Genomic DNA, 21234 nt, shown 5'->3' with positions numbered 1-21234 from the left:
AAGATCAGCAATGACGAGCAACACACCGTTCTGGGGGGAAGAGTATCGGCCTATGTCGACGAATGGGAACGAATAACGACAGATCAATGGGTGCTGGACACAATAAGGAACGGGCATTCTCTACAATTCAAGCGCAGCCCTCCGCACATTCCACCTGCGTTCATCGCTCATTCCCATCTGAGGGTACTGCAACAAGAGGTAACACTAATGTTAGCAAAAGGCGTGATAGAATTAGTTCCAGCATCGCAGAAAGGTCAAGGAGTCTACTCAAGATACTTCGTCGTGAAAAAGCCAAATGGATAATGGCGTCCCATTCTAGACTTCTCAACAAGTCCTTAAAGAGCCTAAAATTCAAAATGCTCACGCTGCAGGAAGTGATCCGAGCCGTTCAAGAAGGGGATTTTCTGGCGTCCCTGGATTTGCAGGACGCGTACTTCCATATTCCAATGTGTCGGAAACACAGGGAGTTCCTGAGGTTTGTGATAGGGCGGACTCACTACCAGTTCACGGTTCTTCCCTTTGGGCTCAAAACCTCCCCCAGAACGTTCACAAAATGCCTGGCCCCAGTAGCGGCCTGGCTAAGGAGGCAAGGCCACCATGTATACCCATATCTCGACGACTGGCTGGTAAGGGGATTCTCCCCAGCGTCGACCAACACAAGTTTGCAAGCCACCATGCAGCTTCTACAACAGCTGGGATTTGCCAACAACTTCAAAAAATCCTCGCTGCTGCCATCGAGAACGTTGGTGTTCCTGGGGCACAGTTCGAGACCCAGTCGGGGCTAGTGAAGCCTTCCCTCGACAGAATCTCAAAACTCAATCAACTGGCGAGTCGACTACGGCGAAACACCAAGCTCTCAGTGAGGAAATACGTTTCGGTCCTAGGGCCATGGCATCCTGCATCCATCTGGTGGCAAACTGTCACCTATTCATGAGGCCAGTTCAGGAGTTCCATCGCGGACCGGTGGACACAGGCCCAAGGATGGTGGTCAGACAAGATAATCATCGACAATGACAAACTGCTTCGGACTCTTCAGTGGTGGCAGAGTTTCCACAACCTGAACAACGGTGTACCCCTACAGGAACCGGAGTTCCAACTAACCATAGTCACGGATGCGTCTCTAACTGGCTGGGGAGCTCACATGGGCACTCTTCAAACGGAGTCACTCCTGCACATCAACGTGTTAGAGCTCAGAGCAGTGCGATGGGCCTTGAAGGCGTTCCTACCACACATCAAGGGATCGAGAGTACGAGTGCTGACGGACTATACGACGGCCATGTTTTATTTGAGAAAACAAGGGGGGACGCGATCCAGGACCCTTTCCATGGAGGCCCAGAAAGTATGGCATTGGGCATTAAAGCACAAGATTTCCATCGTGGCTCACCATCTCCCGGGAGTGAGGAACTCGCAAGCGGATTCCCTCAGCAGAAGGATGGCCCAGATACACGAATGGGAAATGGACACAGTTCAGCTGACAAAAGTTTTCGGGAAATGGGGTCACCCCCCACTAGATGTCTTCGCAACGAAGGAAAACAAGAAATGCGAACAATTCGCAAGCAGATGGCCTCAGGAGGGTTCCATAGGGGAGGCGTTCTCCTTCCCATGGACGGACAAGTTCCTTTATGCTTTTCCTCCGTTCCCCCTCATACGGAGGACAGTGCAGTGGATACGCAGGTACAGTTGCCGGGTAATTCTAGTGGCACCGTACTGGCCACGGCAACAGTGGTTTTCCGACCTGCTTCACCTGTCGCTGGAACAACCAATAGCGTTTCCGAGAGTCCCAAACCTACTGTCCCGGGACAAAGGTATGTTGTGGCATCACGACCCGGACAGTCTCAACCTCACAGCCTGGCTCCTGACTTTTCGGAATTTGGTACCTTAGACGTTTCGGAGGATTGCCAGAAAATTCTGCAAGCGGCTTGGGCCCCTTCTACCGACAAATCTTACACCTATAAGTGGCAAAGGTTCTGTGAGTGGTGTTGAGGACAACAAGGTCTACACCCGTTAAGGTAGAACTTGCTCCGGAGTCCCCTTTATCTGCTTCACTTGGCAGAGGGGGTTTATCTTTCACATCGATAAAGGTGCACCTGGCGGCCATCTCTAGGTTCACGAGGAAGAGACGGTCTCCTCTATTCAGCGACAGACTAGTGAAACACTTCATGAGGGGTTTATTTCAAACTTTTCCCCCAGTAAAACGTTTTCGGACATGTTATTCATATCGTGGAAGTTGGCATTCTTAATTGCTATCACGTCCGCTAGGAGATTCTCGGATCTGCAAGCGTTGGTCGTAGACCCTCCATACCTAAGATTCTTTAAAAGACAAGGTGGTTCTGGCAACTAATCCTACTTTCGTTCCGAAAGTTCCTACAGTGTATCACAAACACTTGTCCATTGTCCTCCCTACTGTCTTCGCGTCCCCATCCTCGGCAGCGGAAAAAGCTCTTCATACCTTGGACGTTAAGAGGGCCCTAAAATTTTACCTACATCGTACACAAGAACTTGGGTCTACTTGACAACTGTTCATCGTGTATGGTCTGTCGACGAGAGGAAATGCAATTTCTAAGCAAGGATTGGCTCGATGGGTCTCGTCGACGATTGCGTTTTGCCACTCCAAGGCCGGAAGGCCGCTGCAGGGGCATCCTAGAGCCCATTCTACAAGATCCAACGTCCTCCTCGGCAGCATTATGGGCAGGAATTCCACTAACGGACATATGCCAGGCTGCAGCATGGTCGGTGCCCCACACGTTTACCCGCCACTACTGCCTTGCGAGGCAGCATGCGGACGAGGTGCAGATGGGAAGAGCAGTCCTGCGCCATCTGTTTCAATAAGGTAAGCTCTACACTGTGGAGAGTTTTTTCTACCTGTTGGTGACCGTATGCTTTATGGAGGTACAGATATATGGGTAAACTTATTTCTTGTGTACCTATGCATTGTGTAGTGTTAGTGTATATTGCATTCTCACCGCCGTCTTCAGGTTTACTGCTATACAATCTATTCTAAGCATGTGAATCCATGAAAGATCCAATGCTGGAGAAGGGAATAGTTTCTTACCTGTAACTCCATTTCTCCAGCATTGGTATCTTTCATGGATTCACATGCGCCCGCCAGCCTCCCCGGAATGCAATGTATATACTTGATAGGTTTGACCCTTCCTACTTTGGAGGGGCCGAAATCTGAAGGGAGCCGCGGGGGCGGGGCTCTTATACCGCGACGTCCTATGGATCATGCGTAGGCGGTCCCCAAAAGGACGTAGATAGGACACAAAAGTGTCAGAAGTTTTCCTATAGGAAAAGGCTATATATGTGTACCGAGGGGTCCCAGTCTGACGGGGAATATTCTAAGCATGTGAATCCATGAAAGATACCAATGCTGGAGCAATGGAGTTACAGGTAAGAAACTATTCCCTTCCTCTTCCTGCGAGAAGGTCAGAGTTGGAGTGGATCCCAAGGTCTTACCCTTACATTTGGGGTCCCCCTTCACGTGGTCCCTGTCTTTGCAAGTCTTAACGAGATCCACTGGACCTTTGCACAATGGGTGGCTTAGAGTAACAGCTTTCATGTTTGGGATTGTTAGTCCCTCTAACCTTTCCTGAATCTTGTGACTTCCCCTTAAACTTTTTGTGAGCCTTCTTGGATTACGCTTCATCAGATCCCCACCCACTTTCTCCTTCTCCTGCTTCCGAGAAGCAGGTTTGTCGTTTTGGGACACACTATGGGACCACCACATGTCGGCTGCAATGGCTGGTTTCTTTTGACCCAACACCTTAGAATCTGCCAAATGCTGCTCAAGCTCACGGGAGCATGAAGCGAAAATGTGCTCAATCCTGTCCAAATGGACCATGACCTCAAAGATAGTTGCCCTGTAACCCTCAGCCCAGCCACTAGTCTTTTAGGGTGTCTCTCGCATAACACAGCCAAGTAACATTCTCCTTTATGTTCTCTGAATCTCTTCAAGTAGGAGTTTTCCCAAACTTTATGATCAGTTTGCTTCAGTCTTTTCTGTCAGCTTTTGACATTTCCATAATGGTACTGCAGCCAGAATGGGATTGCATGGTTGATCGGCAGGCTATCTAATCCGCATCACCCACGTCCTGCATCTCACAAGCACACTTTAAGGTTGCAAGCCAATTCATTATCATTCTTATCGTAAACAGAGCAGATCTTTGGGGGCAAGGTGTATTTGTCTGGTATACTTTGCAGGTTCAGTGGCTGAGCTTTTGCAGATGGTAGGCAAACGTTTCAGGTTGCGTAAGCTTTTGATTTCAACAATCCTGGGGGAGTCTTTGATCCTTTTTTAAGTCTTTGTTGCAGTGGGCCTTTCACTATACTTGGTACCAGCCATCCATTGACTTATTGAAGCATTAACCAGTCGGTGCTTGTTCGGTTTTCTAGTTTTTTTTTTTAAGGCTGAGCAAGGATTTTGTTAACATGTATGTTCAAATACCAGTGACATTGATGCTTATTTCATGGTTTTAAGTCCTTCAACCTTAAACAAATATGAGAACTTTGGAGACTATTTCGATAGGTGTACTAGAAAACCATGGTATTAGGAGGTTTTACGAAAGTTGATGTGTGTGACAGAATTTAGGAATGCCCACCTTGTGTGAACAGGGTTACTTCTTGGGTCTGAACAAGCCCAAAGGTATGGGAGCAATGGACGAGGAGCCCGGCTTAGTTTGAGGAGGGATGATAGCTTTAGTAGGTACACAGAACTGCTATTGGCAGCCCCCCGAAGCACACGATCAAGCAAGCAGGCTCAAGATGAGTTCTACCAGGAGAGGGGCAGTACTTTCAAGTGAAGAAGCAATTTCAGCATGACGGTTCCAGTGGTGAGGCGGGAGCAGATCTGGTCTCTGGTTTCTCAGTCTTGGCGATGGGATGAGGGGCCCTCGGTGTATCTGGCGACCGCTCTCGTGCAGACTGATGCCCAGCAAAAGATCTTTGCGATTCTGGCTTGTTGGTGCCTTGTTTCAGGCTCAATGGAGCGACGGTTGTCGCAGCGTTCAACTCTTCTCAGTTTCTCGGTCCTCTTGTCTGGTGAGGACTTTTGCGAGCCAATTCAAGTTGATGCGGGTCTAGCGGGATGCCTTCGAAGTTGCAGGCAAAACCGTGCTTCGGAAGACCATGTACAAAGGAGCGGCACAGGACCCCGGGTATTGGGAATTTGCAAGTCGCAGCTCTTCTAGGCATGGCGCAAATTGTAGTTTGTCTTGGGACTGGTTAGGCCCACCTGTTCCTGGGAGATAGTCATCCTCTTCGGGTCTTCCCTGTCGCTCAGGAGGAGGAGGTCAGGACAGCAGTGATTACTCAACGGGCTCTGGCGGTCGTTGGATGTTGCTGGTGGCTTTTTGCTTCGTTGTTCATAATCCTCTGTTCCAGTGGTCGACTCTCAGGTTTCAGCTCCATGACATTAGAATTTATCCAGGAACACCGGCTGAGTCCACCAATCGTGTCCCATGCACCATTCAAACTTGGGGATGGTTGTCCGATGGTGACAGCCAGCCTCCCAGTCTGAACTGATCAGTCGGGCACACTGCAGGACAAAGGACAGGGGTGTTTTGGTCACCTCCCCCACTGCAGTCCTGCCTGTCATTCAGACTCTTCGCAGGCTTTGCTTGTGGGAAGCCTGGCAAAGATAAAGGGGCAAGATAATCCTCTCCCACCCAGATGGGTAGAAGGACCCAGAAAGGACAAGTCATTGTGTTCAGGGCTTAAAAAGACTACCATTTTGGGTAAATGGTGTCCCTTGTGTCCCCTATCGCAGCTGCGAAGACTGCCTGCGATAATCATTCCCAAAAAGTTGTTTAAAGGGTTCACTGCCACCAGTCACAGTAAGTTACTGGAGAGAAAGTATATATCGTCTCACCTCAGCACTCCACTAAAGGTGGGTGTGTTGATCTCGAGAAAAATTGTGCACATAAGGGGTAACGTATCCCATTGCACTGCTAACTTTAGGAGCTAGTCAGGAAAATAAAGAAACAATGAAGGAGAAGCTCTAGGAGCTCCCAGCAACACTACACCGAAGGTATAGTGTACTGCTTAAGTAAAATATAGATGCCAGAAAGTTGGAGGAAAGCATGACTCCATATGGGAATGCCGAAAAGTGGTTAAAAGGTTCCAAGACCCAGAGTAAAAAGGATCAGTGGGGTGGAAAAAGGTTTAAAAAAATAAAAAATCCAGGGGGAGGCAAGTGGTGCTTTCTCACAAAGAAAGCTACCCTAACCAATCCCATCTTCTTTTGCAAGTAAAATGACAAAAACGTTTCTAATTTGTGTTGAAGTCTCGCGGTTTGCTAAGATTACTTCTACAGTTGTAGAAAGATATAGCACGGTTTGCCACGTGTCACTTCAGCTAATTATGGAATGCTCTCTTTTGAAAGCAAAATTGGTAGATGTAGACACCAATTTAGGTTGATTCCAAGTCTTCCTCTGAGATAAATTGAAAGATTAGACTGTATTACATGAAATACTTTTCATGCCTCAGCCATGTGGAGGATGGACTAGAGCTATTCATGATGGAATTGATCATCTCGGAGGAAAGGTGGCTTTTTTTTTTTCTTGCGTTCTTAATTTTCGTTTCTTAATTTTACCTACCTGTCCCCTGTTGGTAGAAATTGTTTCAGCGCCTAGCCATGGAAAATATGGCTCCTACACGCTTCACTGATTGAATAGCTTTTTTTGCACCCATTTTTGTGCATTTTCTTTAGTTGAAACTATAAAAATATCCATGCTTCACTTATTACAAAAAAGTATTTTCTCCCAGTCTTTTGACAAAGCAGGAAATTTTAAACATGTTTAGCTCCATGTACAATCTGGAATCCTCAAGCACACAACCCGAAAAAGGAATGCAAGGGGAAAACTACCAAAATGTAAGGTGTGTGTGTGTGTGTGTGTGTGTGTGTGTGTGTGTGTTCGTTCGTTCGTCAGACTGTTGCCATATCATGGTAGCAGTGTTCTGCAAAGGAATGCCTGTGGCACTTATGTAACCCTTTATTGCCAGGTCAATTTTCTTTCTGATCTGGATTTAGGGACCAGATAAGATTTTCACGTGAAAGTATTTTACTCTTGAAAGTTGGCAGTAAAAGGTTTTTTTTCAGGGAGTAATAAAGACCCGTGATATTTTTGGGTAAGTCAATTTCATTGGATCTATGTGATGATTGCAAAGGCCAAAAATGCTGACTTTTTTTTCAACCCTTCACACCACATATATATGCAGGGGGTCTCCCCGGCATCCCCCTCCATATTAATATTATACTCTAACCTCCCCCCCCAATATATATGTGGTTTAAGGGGGGGCTAAATAAAGACATTTTCGACGGTCGCAATTCCAAGGTCGACGTCTTTGTTAGATTCCAATTTCATTAGGTGCTTTCTTTGAATCGCGTAACTCGATGGTAGAGCTTTTCAGCTCTGCAGTGTGCCATGGATGCCTCTATTCTGAACACGCCTTCAGAGGAGACAACAGGTCAAACTCTTACCTTCCTGGTAACTCCCTGTTTTTTGTTGTAGTTTGGGCGTGCTTAATTTAAGGGCATAAAACACTTGTACACCGGTTGGTTATCTGTAGGGCTGTCTGGTTTCTGAACTATGTTTGTCACTACTGAATGTAAAAGGCCTCCCTCCTGTAAGGAAGTGTATGCCGAGGGTACCACATCACGTACCTTAACCTAAATTGCTGTAATTATAGATTGTATTATCTAATCCTGTCCTGTGAAATTTAAATCATGAAAATAGAAATCTACGCTTTGGCACCTTACCGAGATTGGTTTCATGTCTGGGAGAAAATCCTTAAAATGTACACTCCATTTGTGAATTAAATTTTGTGGTATACACATGGATAACTGGCAGGATAACTGGCATCCTGCCAAGAGGTGAGTGACTTTTAACACTTGCAATTACACTTTTTTCACCCAGATCTAATTGGTATGCATAGATTGCCATGCAGGACTGCCTTTATCCGCAATATTTTGTATATAGTTGCATACCTGAAATATAATTTTGCAGGACATATGAAGATAAAATGGTGCTATGCCTTTTTTCTACTTGGATGATTTTTCTATGAAGATAGTTTAGAGACATGTATTTCTAATGCTTGTGAATCTGCTTAGAATCACATGCTGTGCATATAGTCGGACACCTAGTGGTAATCGCAGAGTATTGCATCTTTTTTCCAAGATCAAAGAGGGACATCGACATGGACTTGATTAACATCCCTAATGTGACGTGTAGTGTACCCGAACTCCCTCATGTGTCGGAAGTCCCACCAGATTGTTTTTTCCACCCAACTAGTCGGTAGCACATAATGCAGAGCTCGTAAGTGTTTTATATTGCTGTTTTCCTGTTCCTCTGCAATTCGCTTGCCTTCAACGACTACTCGATGGCTGTTCACCTGGTCCTGTCCGCCGACGATTCATCCTGACGGCTCAGCGGCTGTTTTCCACGTGGCCTTGTAGGGAGAGTGGGGTCCTGTTCGTACAGACTTCACTTGAATGCCTTTTCTTCACACCATCTCTCCGCTTTCTTTTGGTCTGGCTCTACTATGGAGAGGGTGCCTTTTACATTTTCAGTCTTCCAACAGCAAATTCCCTTTGAAGGACACCTATCGCTGATGCAATTAGTGTCTCCCTCGTAATCGCGACAAGCGTAACTGTAAAGCCTGTAAGCTCTTTCGACCTAAGACACTGAAAGATAGGCATCCAAACCGGTGGCCGGCCTGCGCTATGCAGGCCAAGAGTCACTCCCCAACGTCGCCTGTTAGGACTTTATTCTCTGGCCTGGGAGACAGATGCATAGAAGGCCAACCTATATTGTGACGGGGACAACTCTCAGCTGTAGCCAAACCAGTTCAAGGTAGCAGTGATGCAAGGTCTAAGCTAAATCTCAAGAGGTGTTAAGCTTATAGGGGGTCCACAATGAGTACACACAGTGTAGGAGTCAAAGATTACATACACTTGGACAATCAGGTATACAAATAAGTAGTAAAACACACAATGAAAAAATACTAACATTTGGTACATACATACATTTAGGTTTAGGGCAAAACAAATTTCATTGTCATATGGCTATTTGACATTTTGTCATTTAGCCATAAATAACAGCATCATCGTCTGATTAAAAAGAACAGAGTGAGAGCAGACATAATACAGTAATTGATGCATCATATTAAACAAACCATCACATTTGCAGAGGGTGAATAAAAGTGAGCGGCATTCAAAAAGCAATTAAAACGATTCTTCACAATGTACAATGCAAAATGGAACAATCTTTCAAGGATATCAAAACATAAAATAACACATTCTAGCATTGTACCCGGTCCCGATAGGATGTGCAAGAAATTTCAAAGGTGCATTAGTTCATATGTTAGCAGCATTGCCAGTGTGAGGGCAGAAGAGTGTAGTTTGTGCCCAATCCTGTCGAGTTGTGCAAAAATTGCATGAAGTGCACTGAGTGAGATGTTAGCAGCATTATCTAAGTGCAAAATACAGATCAAACCCCTGTAAAGAAAGGTACAGATTAGTATTTGCACTAATGTTCCACAAAGAATAACACAACTTCAGAGGTTCAACCTTTAGTTGTCAGGGGCCGTATGCCCAAAAGTTCAGCAAACTTTCATACAGTAATTTGAAGGTAGGATCTGTGGGGGGGAGGTCCAGTGAACAGTTCCAAGTGTCGGGGTACAAGTTCATCGAACTAATGAACGTGTTCCCAAAGTTGGGAGTGCTTGTGCGAACAAACTATGGCAAAGCCGAAGTGTTATAAAAGTTTTGGGAAAGTTAGCAAACTGAGTTTAGGGGCCAGGTAAGTATCCCTGTAACTCACCCCCTGTACTCTGATTCTTCATGAGACTTGGCAGGTCGGTTGGAGTTCCTGCGGTCGCTTTTCCTGCCATCAGCCTCAGCCCTTGATCCCAAGGGGTTGCAGGTTCGAGCATCTCTCCGGCCGGTGTCTGATGCAGGTGCAAGGAGACTCAGAAGTGTGCAGAAAAACTCAATGGAGAGCCCCTCTCAGGACGACAGGAATGGACGCAGGTAAGCAATTTCGGACAACAGTTGCCGATGCACAGAGATGCAATGGGATTCACTTGCCGTGATCAGACTTTTCCTCCTATCTCGGGTCCCTCAATGCTAGGTCCACAACATTTTGCAGAGGTGTAAGTCTTGTAGTGCAAAGTTCCAGGCCTCCTCTCGGAACGTCGGCAGCATGGTAGCCCAAACTCTGAGCTGGTTAGCCACATGGCGGTCCTGGGGCACTTCCGAATGCTCTTCTTTGCAGGACTGAGCTGACGCAGAGAATGGATATTGCCTCCACTCCAAGGGTTGCAGCTTGTTAGCACGACCGCTGGAGAGCACCTTCAAGACGGCTCTGCCAGGACAGCAGCAGAATTTGTTCGCCAAGCCTTCTTCCGACAGGTCTCTGGTTTCCTCGCCAATCTTGCAGCTAGACAGGAGTCTTGGTTCCATCAGTTTCTTTCAGGATCTCTTTAGAGTGGGTTCTCTTAACCTAAAAGCCAGGTAAGAGCAGCAGTCCCCACTACCCAATAGTTATAAATCTATCACCATTGGTGGGAAAAATCATTCCACCCAGACACATTGGGACCAGACAGTCCCAGACCACTTACAGGTAACAAACACCCATAGCTTTCCAGTAGCCTGCCAAAGCTTCTGCTTTGCTGGGCACTGGGAGTAAGGTTAAACGAAGATGGCCCAAGGACAAGCAAAAAAACGTGTGGCATGGCTGTTTGACCAGTAGCCACAGTTAGTAGGCAAATGCGGAATGGCTAAAATGAAAAGTACCAAAAAATTGTGGTAAGTCACTACTGCCACCAACTTGACCATTTACCATACCTAGTGTAACCAAAAATCCTCTGAGTGGAAGTCTAGGGTAAATCAAAAAGTGTACCCATTGTACTGCATTGTACAATGCAGTACAAGTCTTAACTGGCTCCCGGTTGCTTCGCGGATTAAATTGAAAACACCTCTATCATCCACAAGGCTGTTTGGGGCCGAGGACCACACTATCTGCAACTTTTACCAAATATTCCCCCTCTAGACCCCTGCACTCCTCTGGTACCAACTTTGTGTGTAAAGCGTTTCGCTAAACGGCGGGAAGGAGGTTGATTGCTTTCCTCAGCTGGCTCCCTTTTTTGGAACCGCTTCCCCCTCACTCTTTGTCTTGAGCAGGACTTTCTTAAGTTCCAGAAGCTCCTCTTTACCACCTCCTCCCGCAAGTGAAAGGGGAAGTCGCATACCGGCGATACACCACTTGCTGTAAAGCACACAATCCCTAAACTTCCCCTGGCAGAGCTGTTGAATGTTTTTATGCCTGCAGGCCGGCCGAAGTCTTCTGCAGGGTCTTCTGAACCTTGCGGTTCGGTGCCTTCTGCGCACCTGCCTCCAGAACCCTACGCATGGCATTAAATCCTCCTCTGTAGCGGCCGTGTCAACTAAATCTAGGGCCTCCGTTGAGGTGGCATCCGAAGACGCGGCACTGTTGAAAGATGCGCTGAGACTGGTCCACTTGTCAAACACTCCTGAAGCTTCGGGAGAAACTTTACAAAGCTAGGTTGACCATTTCGGAACCCAGGAAGGCCACCAATTCGCCCGAGAAATATTCACCGGCCTCTTTCTAGAGCCCAGGACCCAGCCACCTCTGCACACCTCCCCCCCCCCCCCCCTCCCGGATCCCTCAGACTCCTCTGAATGGACCAGGGACAAGTTTGAGGCTTGTATGAATAAAATGGCAGTTTATCATTTTCTCTGACCAATTTGAGACCCTTGTAAAGAGGCATAGGAATGTAGACCCCTGTCATGTCCCTAAGTCAGAGGCTCCACTCACCATGTGCTCCATTCTATTCCACCTGGGGGCCCTGGTGGGTTTCCTCCAGGGATGCCTTTCTGGATGACCCAGATCACCCTAATCCGGATGTTCTACGTGTATCGAACGAAGAGCTTTCGGAAGACATCTCAGCTGTTTGTGAACTTTGGACCTGTGAACCAAGGGAAGCCTCTCTTCAAGGCTTCCATTTCCAGATGGCTCTCCGGCTGCATCATGCACTGTCATCGGTTGGCAAACTGACCGTTGCCCGGCTGTCCGAGAGCCCATTCGACCAAAGCGATCGCTGCTACCACGGCGTTCTTGTCTGGTGTGCCCCTGCTGGACATCTACAGGGCTGCCACATGGAGGTTGACGCACACCTTCACGAGATTCTACTGCGTCGACTGGGATTTCAGGGAGGAGTCCAGAGTCGGCCAGGCAGTGCTGCGCAACCTGTTTGCTTAAGGTGAGCCTGGTGAGGAGGTAAGAGATGCTTAATGTTAAGTTTTATGTAACGCTTAATGTTGAGCCTTGCCACCTCCCATGGTTGTGCATGTGTGTACTGCTATGTATTCTTATATTCATGAGCATGTGAATCCATGCCAGACCCCATGCTGGAGAAGGAACAAGTTACTTACCTGTAACTGTTGTTCTCCAGCATGGGTCTGGCATGGAGTCACATGCAAACCCTCCCTCCTTCCCCTCTGTGGCTCTTCACTTGGTCATACTGCCACTTACGTGCTACCAAATCTGAGGATGGCTGCCAGGGGCGGGGCTTAAGGAGAGGGCAGTCATTGACTGGGGACAGTATGACCCAGAGACCAGTGATTGGTTACTACTAAAAAAGACAGATCCGAAACGAAACTGATACTGATTTTTCTTTACCGAAGATTCCCAGCCTGACTGGGAATATTCATGAGCATGTGAATCCATGCCAGACCCATGCTGGAGAACAACAGTTACAGGTAAGTAACTTGTTCCTTATCAGGGCACGGACTGGAACCCCGCTGATGACCAGGGCAGCTGGCCTTCCACCCCCACATATCCCTGACTCACTGAACATTTTTCTGGACGCTCCCCGCTGCCTCAGAAACCAGGGACTCTGCTATTGACGACCAGATGTTGTTCAATAACCTTCAGAGCTGCTGATCACTAAAGATTACCACACAAGAAGCTGTCCCTGACTGACTTTGTGGAAAGTATTCTTAAGGAAAAGACTTCAGTTAGCCAGGCTATCCCTTTGTTAAACTCAGGCAAGATGCGACTGGCTTCTCCTTATTCACATCCTCACTCACACGTGCGGTTAATCCCTGTGTGGAAAAGATGTTACACTGAGTGCCTCCAGACCCACTGTACATCAGGGGTCATGCCGTCCCAGACTCCTTGGTCGTCACTACTACACGGAAAAGGTATCGGTTACCACTGTCGTCTGAATCCCCTCCTGACGAGGACTGCAAGAAATTGTATGCCATCAGCAAGCGTGTCACCACCTCTGCTGCCTTTTCCACCAGGATAGCCAATTATAACACACTCCTAGCAAGCTACAGTGACGTTCAGTGGGGCCTTGTCCAGGAAGGCCTCCAAGATGTCCCAGAACCCGAATGCACCCACCTTTTGGCCGTGGTATCAGAAGGGCGGCATATCACCCAGAATATTCTTAATACTTTGGACTCCGCTGAGACCGCAGGGCGTGTTCGTACCCAGGAGACATTTCTCAAACGCCACACCTGGCTGTAGAATTCCAGTTTTAAAAATGAAGGTGACCCAGACCTCCCTGATCGATAAGCCAGCGGAACAATCTAACCTTTTCGGCAAAGTAGTTGATGAGGGTTTGGAAACTGCCAAGAAAGAGCACAAGACCTAAAATCACTCTAGCAGCTCTCAACCAAGCTCTTCGTCCAGGGAGTCAACAGCTGTCGGCCCTTTCGCAGGCAGTCCGTCTCCTGCTCTTCTCAAGGACAATCTGGATTGAGGGGAGGTTAGGGGGCGAGGGGGCAACAGGGCTTCCCCAGTGGGTTCCAAAATCTTCAACAGAGGATTTTGACAAGTGAAAGGCATGGGTAGAAACTCGGCTTCCAGAGGCTCCCCAGCCTCTGCCTCCAAGTGGCTTGGCGGTACATGTCCCCTCCCACACTTCCACATTCAGCGGACATTCATCATCTTTTACCCACACATGTGAGGGGGATCACATCAGATCAATGGGTACTCGAGACCATCGCCCATGGTTACTGCAACAAGTTTCTCCAGCCGCCCCACTTCCATCCACCTGGAAGCAGACTGTCACCAGACCATCTGCATGCTGTTGTACGAGGTCCAGGTCCTGCTGAAAAAGGGCGCAATCGAAGTCGTTCCTCATCTCCAGGGTAAACAAGGGTGTTTATTCAATATACTTCTTTGTTCCCAAAAAGGATCTAACCATGCACCCTATTTTGGATCTTCGTTCTGCAAACACATGTCAAACCTCAGAAGTACAGAATGTCAACTCTTCAGGAAGTAATTCCATTGCAGCGGCAGGGGGATTACATGGCCACATTGGACATGAGAGATGCTTACTTTCATATTTCAATGGTGCCAGCGCACAGAAATTACCTCAGGTTCAAGATAGAGGACGCGCACTATCAGTTCAAGGTTCTCCTCTTTGGCATTGCCTCAACCCCAAGAGTGTTTACCAAGGTACTAGCAGTAGCGGCGGCTCAGCTGTGCAGGCAGTCCATCCCTGTGTATCCTAACCTCGATGACTCTCATAACCGGAGACTTGTACAGAACATGCCTGGGAAATACCCAGAAGACCGTACTCTCCTATTCAACCTATTATTCAAGATCGAGAAAATGTTAAATCTGTTCGCAATCCAAGTCAAACAGCTTCTGGGGCCCTAATCCGGACGACAGGCGTGTCTTCCCCTCCAACAAGAGTGTTCAAAACATGCTGTGCTGGATCCCTCATTATATAGCCATTCACCGGGTAACCATCTGCAAGGCCATGCAGCTGCTGGGGATGATGGCTTCCTGCATCTTCCTAGTTTCTCACGCTCTACTGCGCATGCGTCCTACGCAGGAGTGGTCCTCGAGACAATGGTGTCAGGCCAGTGGGAGAATCTAGTGGTTGTCTCGACAGCCGTCATTCAGACTCTGCAGTGGTGGTCCAGGGAGAACCTTCTGCAAGGGAAAACCTTTCCCACCCTACAGCAGTAGAAGTCACTCTCGCCACAGATGCATCTGTCTGGGTGGGGAGCTCACCTCCTTCAACACAACGTGCGGTCCCCATCAGCATCCAATCGCATCAATCTGCTGGTACTGCTTGCAGTGTTCAAAGCCCTGTAAGCCTTCCAAGCACATCTTCCGGGAAAGACAGTTCTTGTCCTTACAGACTGTACTACAGCCATGTACTACCTGAACAAACAAGGGGGCACACACTCTCTAGGGCTATCCACACTGTCCCAGAACATCTGGAAGTGGGCACTCAAACACATGTTCCTCCTCATATTCCACAGGAACAGTCTTCTGGCAGATGTGCTCAGCAGATACTTCAACCTACCCGTAGAGCATGAGTGGCACTTGCAAGAGCACATTCTGCTCAACGTCTTTGCAGAATGTGGTTTTCCAGACATGACTTGTTCATGACTCTGGAGAACGCTGAATGCCCAGATTACGCCTCCAGCTACCCACAGAAGCGCTCCAAAGGAAACAGTGTCTGGATGCCCCCCCCCCCCCAAGCCTCCCGCCCCCACCCACCGGATTACCCTTAACAGGATAGTGCTCAAGATGGAACCGGTCACAAAGATCCTGGTGGCACCTACGTTGGCCCGGCAGCCCTGGTTCTCCCATCTCATGGAAATGTCAGTCTCCCCTCCCAGGAAACTGCCATGCCCGTACAACATGCGGTCACAAGAGCAGGGGGAGACGATGCATCCATGCCCCCAAACACTCAACTTAGCAGCTTGGGTCCTGATGTCAGAGTTTGGGCACCTCCAACTCACTCAGGGATGTATGGACATACTCGGAGGCACAAAAACCCAACACCAGACATTGCTACTCCAATAAGTGGAAATGCTTTCTTATCTGGTGCAATAAGAATGACAACCCCATTGACTGCTCCCCTTAAGATCTCATCCTTTATACAACACACCTATTAGACTCAGGACTTATTTTCAATGCCCTAAAGGTCCACCTGGCTGCTCCCTGCATATACCACATCCCAGAGCAAGTTTTCATGGTGGAAAGTTCATGTCATTAAGGCTTTCATGGAAGGTGTAAAAAGACTTCCAACCCAACTCACTGGGTCGGGCTTGATTGTTGTCCTCACAAGGTTAATGGGACCTCCTTTTCGAGCGCATGCACAAGGCTAGCTTTAAGGCACTGTCCTATAAGACTGCCTTCTTAGTGGCCTCGATAGGGAGAGTTGGTGAACTGCAGGCCCTTTCAGTTCAAGACCCATTTGTAGCTATTGACAGACCAGGTGGTTTTGCGCGCACACCCTTGTTTTGCACCTAAATCCATCTCAAAGTTCCATGTGAATCAATCTAACTTCTCACTTTCTTTCAAAACCCCACTCACTTGGCATAAAGAAGCCTCCATACCCTAGATGTGAGGAGGGCAGAAATATGCTACCTTAAAGACTAAGCCACTGAGAAAGACCAACCAATTCTTTGTCTCTGGCAGCTGGTAGAGCAGGGGGCCCGGTCTCTAAATCGGCTCTTTCCAGATGGATTGTAAATTGCATCACACTGTTACTCTCTTGCCAATAGAGATCTCCCCTTTACGCCCAGAGCTCCCTCTACTTTGTGCACAGGGGCGAATATAGCATCCTCTAGATTCCATTTGGAAAGTAGCAACCTGGAGTTCTGTTCATACCTTCACCTAACACTAGTGCTTAGACACACCCTCTAAGTCTGATTCTCAGGTGGGGCAAGGGGGCTAAGGCATCTCTTTGCCTATGTGCCTTCACACATCTGACCACCATCTCCTGGTACTGCTCGCTAGCCTGTGCACAGCATTTGATTCCAAGTGGATTCACAAGAATCAGGAGACCTACATTACTTACCGTAATCGTATTTCTGATGATTGTATCTGCTTAGATTCACATGCGCCCACCCTTTCTCCCCTCATGGAGTAGAAGGAACATAGACCTCTTGCACCTTCGCTCTTCTGTACTCACTCTGCAAGGGTCCCTCGCAGCAGAATAAAAACAATGGTGGTACCTCGACGCGTGAGGTATTTTGGCTATAATTCACGTCTCGTTGGGGCTAGTGTTAGTCACGCCCATGTGAACGTCCCTTTTTGAGCTAAATAAAAAGATGTAATACTCCGCGATTACCACTATATGGACTATAATCGAAGCATATGCATTACTCAACATAGTTGTATTTCTGGTGATTGTCATTTGATAGGAATAATAAACTAGATCACGTAAAAAAAATAATAGAGCTAAAACTGTTAAACCGGATTCTTGCAATAAATGCATGCATGGCTTACAATTTTAAAAGTTGTATGAAAATATGCTTAATTCTTGCTTAATGTTGTAAAAACACCTGAACTTTGGTAGGATGCTTTTGTTCTCCAAAAGACACTTTATTTTTTTTCCTTCTAATTTTAGGGCAACTTCATGAACTCCAGAGTCCTGGTTATTGTCGAATTAAATACGAAGGTATTTATGAGCATCTACTATTTCCTGTGCAAATTAATCCTCTTAAATGCAAGTGTAAAAGGAGAAGAGCTGTATGTGCAGACTACTATAACTATTCCCAACCCACCTCCTCAAATGAGGCAACAGGGTTCTCCATTAATTGTTCCCTCCACCTTCCCAGCTACGTTTGGCATGAGGTTTGCTCTGGTATTCGGCTCTTGTAGAACTAGCTTTGTGGGTAGGTCCTTTCTGTACAGTTATTGTCCACACTTGAGCTGCATCCTGAGTAGATGCCCATGTTTACTCTCACTACGTAGGTTAACTGAGTGTACTAACTATTTTTGCTAATAATTCCTGAACCTCACTGCTTCTATCACCAGAGCCAAGTCACCCATGATGGCCACACTTGGAGGCGCCACTCTAACTATGGCTACACTCCTCGCACTGCTCCATAATATCTCTCCTCAGAACTGCGCCTACACAACCCCACCACTTTACCCAGACTTACTATCTCCAGTTAAACCGAATCGCCCGCCACCTACACCCTTCACACCTTGTCCTACACCCCTTAGAAACACAAGACTAGGTTCTCGCCTTGTTGTACCCTCTACCACCTTCCTGAACGCAGCTTCACCAACCATGATTAGAAACGCATGTCTCGGCTATCGCACTAATCTTGATGTAAAACTCTCCAGAATGCTCACTAACCAGGCTAAGAACTTCACGCAGCCCACCGCACACACTGACCCTCCACCGAGTCGCAATCCTATAATAGCTCACTCGCCACCACACATGAAAGTCAACCTTCCACCCTCCTCCATCGGTGCTCTTATCAACGCACGCTCACTGGTAGCCCACGCTACTGATGTCGCTGACATTAGCTCCACCAACCACCTACACTTTATCGCTATCACAGAGACATGGCTCCACCCAGCAGCCGGTCCCACAATGGCTCTAGCCACCCCCGATAACTAAAACATCATCCGCGCTGACAGAAAAAATGGAATAGGAGGAGGAATAGCAATTAATGCGAAATCCACCCTAAACATCAGAGAGGTAACTATCTCAACCCTACCTTCAGCCGAACTCCTATCCATCAAACTCCCATAATCTAACACCCAAACCATCCTTCTCCACATTATATACAGACCTCCAGGACCCCCCTCCACCTTTGAAGAGGATATCTCTCTTACTCACTACCAACTTGAAACCCAAATCACAATTCATCGTTCTGGGTGATTTCAACTTGGGACTTAATGACCCCAATGACAATCATGCCACCTCCCTTAATGACACTATTATTCATCTAGGCCTCACCCAACACATTAATAAACCTACACACACAAAAGGAAGATCACTGGACTGGCTTGCAGATGCCAACTGCAACCTCTAACTGACTGACGTCACTCCTTGTGCTTGGACTGACTATCACCTTATTACCTTCTCTTTACCCAGATCCATACCCTTAACCACACTACCCACTAGGATACCTCCAAATAATTTCCAGAAATAACCGCAACATCACCATAGAGAACCTTAGACCTCTTCTCGTGCCTATCAGTAAAGCTAATCTACCTACACAGAATGACAACCCATCAGCCATTGTAGACTTATCCAACAATACTCTAGAACTAGCTCTCAACCAGATAGCTCCTCTTAAACAACGAAAAGCCAAACCTATTGCCCACTCCAACAAATGGTTCTCAGCAGAATTAAAGGCTCTCTGCAATATCAAAAGAACTGCAGAAACTAGTTGGAGAAAAGCCCCCTCTTTCCACTAAAGATAAATTCGCTTCAGCAGCCTCCACCTACAAATCTGCCATCCTAAACGCTAAAAAGGAGATCTATAACATGAGAATACAAAATGCCAAATCTGGCACTAAAGAACTATTCTCTATACTAAGGGAACTCGAATCACCACTGCCTCCTACAGAGGACTGCACTAAAGACCAGGCCTGGTGTAATAATATCCAGCTTGCCCTCGCTAACAAAATTGCCCTCCTCCAAACTAAGATAGAAGCAAAAAAAGCCAACCTTGCCTCCAAACAGAACCCCAGCAGCAAAATAGACCACACCAACCCTAATTGCCCCTCCTTCCACTTCTCACCAGTCGCAGAAGAGGAAGTAATCAAGATAAATCGCCAGTCTCAAACCATCCAACTGCAAAGGTGACATTTGTCCCGCCCCATCATCAAAGACAGAGCAAATGAGTTAGACCCTCATCACCTCTTTAATCAATTCTTCCTTCAAAAACTCAGTGGTCCCCAATAACCTCAAAGAAGCGTGGGTCCTCCCCCTGCTCAAAAAACCTAACCTAGACCCCAACATTCTTACAAATTACAGACCCATCACCACAGTCCCATTTCTCCTCAAAATCTTGGACAGGGTAGCCTACCTCCAAATACAACATTTGGAAGACAATAACCTCCTAGGCCTGTGACAATCCGGCTTTAGACCAAGACATGGGACTGAAACTGCCCTCTTGGACCTAAAAATCCAAATGGATGATGCCAAAGACAAGGGCAAACTGGCCATTTTGCTTTTGTTGGATCTATCGGCTGCCTTCGATCTGGTTGACCACCAGATCCTCACTCAATACCTCTCCTCGGCTGGTGCATTCTCAGAATGCCACCAAGTGGATCCAGTCATTTCTGTCTGACAGGTCGACTAGGGTCTTCGCCCCCTCTGCGGCTGCGGACCCTATCCCAATTACATGTGGAGTGCCCCAAGGCTCCTGCATTTCGCCCACACTTTACATCTTCACGAAGCTCCTCTTTGACCGTCTTGACGATCTGGCCGTCAGCTACACTAATTACGCGGATGACACTCGGGTCCTCATCACTCTCACTGGCAGCTATGAAGTGATGTTGCAAAGCTTAATGAAATCTACTTAGAAATCCAAGCCTGGATGGCCACACAGTCTTTGCCTCAACGACGATAAGACAACTGCTCATCGTAGGTTCCCAGGCTCGCCTCAACAAACTGGACCAAAGGTACCAATCCTTTACCATTGATGGCAACATCATAAAAGTTTCCAAAGAGGTCAAAACACTAGGTGTGTACCTCGACTCCACCTTGTCACTAAAAAAACAAATAAACTCCACCATCTCAGCCAACACCTACACCAATAAATTGATCAATGCCGGCAGGCCTTTTCTCTCTCCCACCCCCATTTCTTCCCCCCCTCCCCTTAAGCTGCCTCACCTTATCTAGAGCATTGATATTGTCTAAATTAGACTATTGCAGCACACTCTACCTAGGCACCACCACTAAAAACTTGAACAGGCTCCAGATCCTTCAAAATAATGCATTAAGATTTGCCCTCAACCTCCCGCTCAAGGATCACATATCCACGGTTAGCAAAGAAGTGCATTGGCTCCCGATCCGTGACAGAATTAAGCTAAGAACGCTGGTCATCACCCACAAGTGCCTGTCAACGCACTGCCCCTCGCTACCTCTCAGACACATTTTCTAGACACTGTTCCAATAGACCCACTATACCTGCACCAACTAAAGATCCCCAACTACAACCTAAAAACAGCAGGAAGTTCCAGTTTCCCAGTTCTCGCAGCACAATGCTGGAATGCTCTCCCTCTTGCAATTAGATCGGAAGCCACGTTCTGGCCATTCAGAGCCATGGTGAAATCATGGCCATTAGCTTAAACAGTTAGTCTCTCACCTACATGCTCGGCCTGCCGCCGTTCTCCACCATGTAGTAGTGTTTACCCTGCCTATATCCTACTCGGGACCACCCTGTAACCCGGTCCTCACTCTCCACTGTAACTTATTCTACTCTCT

At 47.3% G+C, this 21234-nt stretch overlaps 1 protein-coding gene across 8 annotated transcripts in view; it reads left to right on the top strand.

Annotated features, from left to right (window-relative positions):
- VEZF1 (vascular endothelial zinc finger 1) overlaps window positions 1–21234 on the top strand; it is a 305904-nt gene that overhangs the window by 178355 nt on the left and 106315 nt on the right. For all 8 annotated transcript variants that reach the window (XM_069614656.1, XM_069614654.1, XM_069614655.1 and 5 more), the window contains one exon: window positions 17407–17457. In XM_069614656.1, coding sequence (XP_069470757.1) covers window positions 17407–17457 — 51 coding nt within the window. The remainder of the gene's footprint in view (window positions 1–17406; window positions 17458–21234) is intronic.

This window comes from Ambystoma mexicanum, chromosome 9 (assembly GCF_040938575.1).
Source record: "Ambystoma mexicanum isolate Mex_15411 chromosome 9, UKY_AmexF1_1, whole genome shotgun sequence".
Taxonomy (NCBI): Eukaryota; Metazoa; Chordata; class Amphibia; order Caudata; family Ambystomatidae; genus Ambystoma; species Ambystoma mexicanum.
Note: the sequence above shows the minus strand (reverse complement) of the source record. Positions and strands in the feature narration are given on the sequence as shown.